At 41.1% G+C, this 6,000-nt stretch overlaps 1 protein-coding gene across 1 annotated transcript in view; it reads right to left on the bottom strand.

Moving 5' to 3' along the window:
• Nucleotides 1–2,078: 2,078 nt before the first annotated feature.
• The window catches only part of LOC131479844 (contactin-associated protein-like 5), a 556,228-nt gene continuing 552,306 nt past the window's right edge, over nt 2,079–6,000 (bottom strand). Inside the window, exons 23-24 of the mRNA XM_058661311.1 lie at nt 4,824–4,895; nt 2,079–2,272 (exon numbers count right to left, since the gene is read on the bottom strand). Coding sequence (XP_058517294.1) covers nt 2,079–2,272; nt 4,824–4,895 — 266 coding nt within the window. The remainder of the gene's footprint in view (nt 2,273–4,823; nt 4,896–6,000) is intronic.

The raw sequence follows: 6,000 nt of genomic DNA, 5'->3' as shown, positions 1-6,000 counted from the left end.
TGCTAAATCTTCCTGTTTTCTACTAGCACAAGACAGCAAATGCCTGTCCAGATGTCTGTGAGACTTAACTTAGGAAGAATTCTAGCTTTACTTTTCACCCTTTCTTGTCCATTTCATTACCAGAGATACAGCAGGTTAACCCCACTGCACCTCACAGTTGCTTTTCTTTCAGGAAACAAAAGAGCATTTCAACCAAACCAAAGTCTGATTCATACAGACTTTGGATTGTAGTGCAAAATGAAAACAGGATAAATGGGAAGAAATAGCATGGGGAAATGGTATTTCAGCTTATTAAATGATCACTCATCTTATTAAATCCAGAAAGGGAAAACGATGCCCTGGTTAGAATCATTGTAAAATGCATTTGTGAGAGCATCCTCAAAAGGACAGAATGAAAACAACCGCATGTTAAAGAATCTACAGAGTCTTAAAGCAGTGTTTATGCAGAAAGTTGAAAAGCATTGGGTTCCCAAATTAAGTATGTGCCCTACTTGCTTTGTCCCAGAAAATGAAGTCATGAACTGGCAGCTGAAAGGAACTGGTGAGTCTCCAAGCAGAGCAGAGTTGAATAGCAGAAGTGATGGATACACCAGGAAGAAGATACAATTTCTCCTAACAATCAAGGCTGGGTGAGAGTGGGGCTGTAATTTTTTTTCCAGATAAAATGTGCCTTGCAAAGTGGAAACAGGTCTATTTCCCACACCTGTGCATCACTATATTGGCATTTTAAGCATTGCTGGCGTTGCTTCTACCTTTTCTCCAAGAAGGGCCACAGTCAAGAGTTATGTATTTTATTACAGGAAAATTATTTGGAATCTCACCTTTATCTCATGAATGAAAACTAAGTGTCTTCCCGAAGGGTCCATTGTGCTGTTTTGTCATCATAAGGGGCCTGGTATGTTTCACCACCTCACTTAGAAGTAGAGGCCTGCAGAACAGCCGTGTGGGAGGAGAAGGGCCTTATCCTCACGGTATGCAAAATCTTTGAAAACATAGTGTGTTGCAGAGCCCTGGGCCTCAGAGCTCAACACTGCACAGGAAACGCTCAAAGGAATGCAGATGCTCTCCTTCTGTTCTAGGCTGTGACACCTGTAGTCCTGCCTTCAGTTTGTGCTCCAAGTATTTACTATGTATGGAGAAGGGAAGGACTTTAGCATTTCCGTCTCTCATGCATTTTTTTCCAGCTTTCCTTTCAAACCAAGTTAGGCTGTTTTAGCTTGTTTGCAAGATCAGATAACACTTTATACTCTTATTTGATTTTCTTCATGCTGTGATAGCATATTTATATATATATTATATGTATGTATTATACATGTATATGTATACATATATTATCTCAAATTAATCCATACATAATCTAGCTAACATTTCTTATGAGAGTGAAGGAAGCAGCTAGAAATTTTTGAAGCACCAACTGCTGAGCAATTGTCATTTTTCTTCTTAGAGTTAAGCTACTATTTCCATGCTATTCTACAGTCATAACCCCAGGGGGTGGAGTTCAGCCATGGGCAAGCAGTTGCTCACTACCAGCAGCAATCCTAAATTTGCAAATATTCAGAGGACAAGGGTCACTGGGGCTATAGGTTAAAAATTAGCACACAGGCTGCCTCTGCTAAGGACATTTAAGGGAGTGCAAGCACACATTTCTTTCACCTTATCCAATGCCTTTGTTTTCCTGGTATGAATGGACTTGGAAGGGGGGAGATGTCAGGGATCACCAGGTGAGCTTAAAGTTATGGACCTCAAATGTCTAGCACATTTGCCGGAAGAATGGGTGTAAAACCAAGGAACATAAAACAGAATATGTATGTATGCACACATGTGTCTCCTTCTTTTTCAGAGCAGTAACATCACCATGACAGGTGTCAGAACAGAAGGCATTGGCTGCAGCTGCCTGGTTTCTTAAGCTGGATCAAGGGAATGGGAATCAACCCCGGTGGGTGTGAGGAGGTTCCAAACACCATATGATGAGCAATTCAGAGAAAAGAGAATGGCCCATTTAAATATCAAGAATCAAGAGTGGGAGGAGAAAAATAATAGCAAGAATAACAAAGAGTATCAAGTGACCCTGTAGATGTTCAGATGAAATGCTCCTGTTTACGCTCATTCGCTGTGTCCTGTAAGTCAATCTCATTTCTGAAGGCGCTGTCCAAATCTTCAGGGTATTCCTTCTTCATCTGGCTTGTGCGAAGGGCCTGCTTGTGCTGGTACAGGAAGCGGATCGTGACACTTATGCTGCAAGCGGTGACGAATATCACCAGTGCTATGACCCCTGCAGAGGGAGGGGGAGAGAAGAGAGTCAGAGGTGGGAAGAGCAGTGCCAGTGACCTTCCTATCCTGTGTCTGCACACGGCGCACTGGGAGAGCAATGCAAAGCAAAGTTACATAAATAGACCTGCTGCAGGACCTTCAGCCTTCAATACAGGAAAGCATCTGATGTTTAAACAATAAAAACATATATGGCCTTACTTAATTGACCAAGAATTCAATATTGCAAGTAGGCAATTGCAAGAGCAAGACATTTAACTTTTTAAAAAAATCTGTTTTGAAAAACATGGTGGCATCGTTTGTAATTGACATATTTTTATCTGTTACCAATGGAATATGTGAAGATATTTATCATCCTAAAGAACAATATTTAAATATCTTTCGCCCAAATATATACTACTTGCATATATTTACAGCTACGTTTGTGTACCTTAAGTACATCATTAACAATGAAAGTTTTACTAAAACAACAAGGTGTTCCAACACTGGAATACACCTGCTACTCACAGGCTCACTCACAGAGGGAAAAGTCCTGGATGTGTTATGCTTCAGTTCAGTTCCATCATATATTCCCTTTCTACGCTCCATGATTTTGTTCGCTCTATTTTGTAACTTGTCCCCACTAAACCAGAGATCATATCCCTACCTCTTCCATCGAGGCTCTTCGGACATGAAAGGCTAGTGCATGTGGCAGTAGGATAAAGGGTTTCAACTTAAATACAGACTTCTCAGAATTAGAACATTTGAAGATATTTATGGTTATCAATCATAATTTTAATTTTAAGAAAGATAGATACTGGTGCTTTATTTTACTTCCGAAGTCATATAAATATTGATAAAAATTGTCCACTTTCGGAAGATGTCTTTGTATGCCTTGCAACACAATGTGCAAAATCATAGTCATTAAAGAATTAAATGTTTTAGTTGAATGTTTTCCACAGTTTTTATTTAAAAGCTGGGGGTGTGATTAAGGCTATGTCACATTTTAGAATATAACTATATTTATTTTTTCATAATATATTCCCACACTTAAATACTACATACTTATATAGTGTAAAAGTGTCTTTATACATTAAATACATATTTAAAAGTCATTATATCACATGTTCTCCAATCCTTGCAGGGCAAGGTAGAGTTACACCATCCAAGATAACACATGTCTAAATAAAATGGGTGCATCTAAGTGACACTCATGAGTTAGGTTTAAGTTTAGGGGATGAAACAGGCAACCATTTTCTGCTTCTTCAATGCCTGGGATAGTCAGAGATGATGGCTGCACATACTTCTGGAAATTTTCCTTTGTGGCTGAAGTAGCTTTCCTGATCAGAAGAAGACTTAACTGGTCAGTTCAATGTGTGGCAAAAAAATGAGCAGTCACAATTCTTTTCTCCACTTTGTCAAATGAGAAACTCTGAGAGATAGGGATATATTTATGTTACACACACTGACTTATGCCCAGCAAAAATAAGATCAGACTCTCCTCTCTGAATCAGAAATGTGGTTTGTGTGTTTGAGAATTATCTGTAATGAAAGGGTTATGGTTATTGCTAATTGTTGTTCTACTATCAGGGTAGAACTTTGTGTCTTCACAGTCAAATCTCTACTTGTTGTTGTCTGTTGATCACTAATCTCCACAGCCAGACTATGGATCCCAGGAGGACTGTGGCTGGGTCTTTCATTGTCTTACACCTATACATAGCATATGGTCTGATCTTATTCATTACATGGAAATCAAATAAATGATGACTGTCAACATTCAAGACTTTACGTCGTGTGGGTCCATTCATTGAGGCTGCCAGTAGGCATGGATCTGAGCACCTGAGAGTGTTATTGTTCTTATATGGGAATGGAATTAATGTCTCCATTTCCAACATGGATCCTACAGTCAACAAAAGTATCTTACAGTCAACAAAGAGCATGAGTTAGTTATTTTTAAGTTGCAAGAGCCTGAAGGCAAAATGAAGTTACTTAGAGACAGCAGCTGAGTTCAGGGAGAACCAGAAATGGGGAAGGCAACAGACAGCTAAAGCAAAAGCATGGTAGAGGGCTGGAGCTGTGTACACAGTAGAGCAGACATCTACACCTATAATTACATATGCGGCTAGACTGGAAACTGCGGTTGTGTGTCTACCTGCTGAGTAGATCAAACCAAAATCACTTGGTGGGGCAAACTTGATGACAGTGCAGTTTCCCCATCTTTCTGCTCCAACATAGCTTCATTTCCGTATGTAGCTCTATTGGCCTGCTTTGTTTGTGCTCTAGGAAAAGTGACAACTGGATGAGATGAACAGGACACAGACTGTTTCTCTGTAGATGAATACTCCTGCTATTGACTTGGTAAGCGTCTGCCTGATGAACCACAGGAAGTGTGCCCCATGGAGCATGGCAGGCTGTGGAGAGCAGATGCCTGTGACCTCGGCACAGGAGAGTGTCAGATAAAGGCTCACAGTGCTGTAGACCAGGTTGGGTTCCTAATGCGGGCAGGCTTTGGATAACATCCCCCACATTGGAGTATTGTTTCTTTACTCTGCTTTTGACGACACTGAATGCTTTACCTCCGAAGATGGCTGAAACACTTCGAACTGCACTAGTGAGTGGTTCCCGCTCATCTGCCTTCTCAAAAGGATCTACAAAAGAAAGAGATGTCAAAATCCACTCCTCAGTGGCACGGACCAGGAAGGGGTGACACACCTGTCAATTACACCTGATGCTTTCAAATACTGGTGTTGACACCTTGGAGAGAACCAAAACAAAGACAGACAGGAAGAGTTATGCATTGCTACATCCCATGGATCCAAAGCCTGATAGATTCTATGTAGCTTATGAGAAAAGTTGTTGAGAAAAGTGGTATAGCCTTGTCTGTATAGCACCCTCTACTCTACGGTGCTCTTTCTATTCCTGAATGGTTCCTGTGTATGGCTCCTTAGCTCCAGCACTTATGCCACAAAAGGAGCAACGCTCGTGCTGGAGAAACAACATCCCTAGGAGTCACCATTCTGAAACAGAGATTACACTGCAGGTGCATTAACTCAGAGGGCACTGCTCTCTTTCATGCACATTACCACATGTGGTACAGGAAATGGAAGCATTTAGCCTAAAGGCACCCAGATCTGGCTCTGAATCCTGATTGCTTCTTGTGCTGATCTGATGATGTTGAGCAAGATCTTTCTCTAAACATTTAGTTATTTTCCTCTACTTGAAATGAGGAGCAATGTAGGAGCAATGATCTTGAATCTACTGCTTCACTCTCAAAACACCAGCAACAACCAAGGCTGGTTCAGACTAAAACTAGGACACTGGCACACACATACGGGTAGCAGGCTACCAAGCACTCTCTCCATCACGTGTTGTCCCCCAGGCTGTATTAAAAGGAAGCTGCACTGGAAGCAGAACAGCCAGAACACAAGTTGTTCCTCTGATATGAGATGTAGGCTTTCCAAGCAATGGCTTAACTACATTTTTTTTCCACAATAATTGCTTCCTGATATATTTTGAAAATGCAAAGTGTAGCAGTTTAAATTAGTAAAAGCAGATAATGATATCTATGTGTAGGTGTATATATATAAATGTAATTTCAAAGATTCCCTATATGGGATGGGCCCGGCGGCATGGCCTAGCGGCTAAAGTCCTCACCTTGAATGCACCAGGATCCCACATGGGCGCCAGTTCTAATCCCGGCAGCTCCACTTTCCATCCAGCTCCCTGCTTGTGGCCTGGGAAGGCAGTCAAGGA

This window comes from Ochotona princeps, chromosome 3 (genome assembly GCF_030435755.1).
Source record: "Ochotona princeps isolate mOchPri1 chromosome 3, mOchPri1.hap1, whole genome shotgun sequence".
Lineage (NCBI taxonomy): Eukaryota > Metazoa > Chordata > Mammalia > Lagomorpha > Ochotonidae > Ochotona > Ochotona princeps.
The sequence above is the reverse complement of the archived record's forward strand: the minus strand, read 5'-3'. Positions and strand labels throughout refer to the sequence as shown.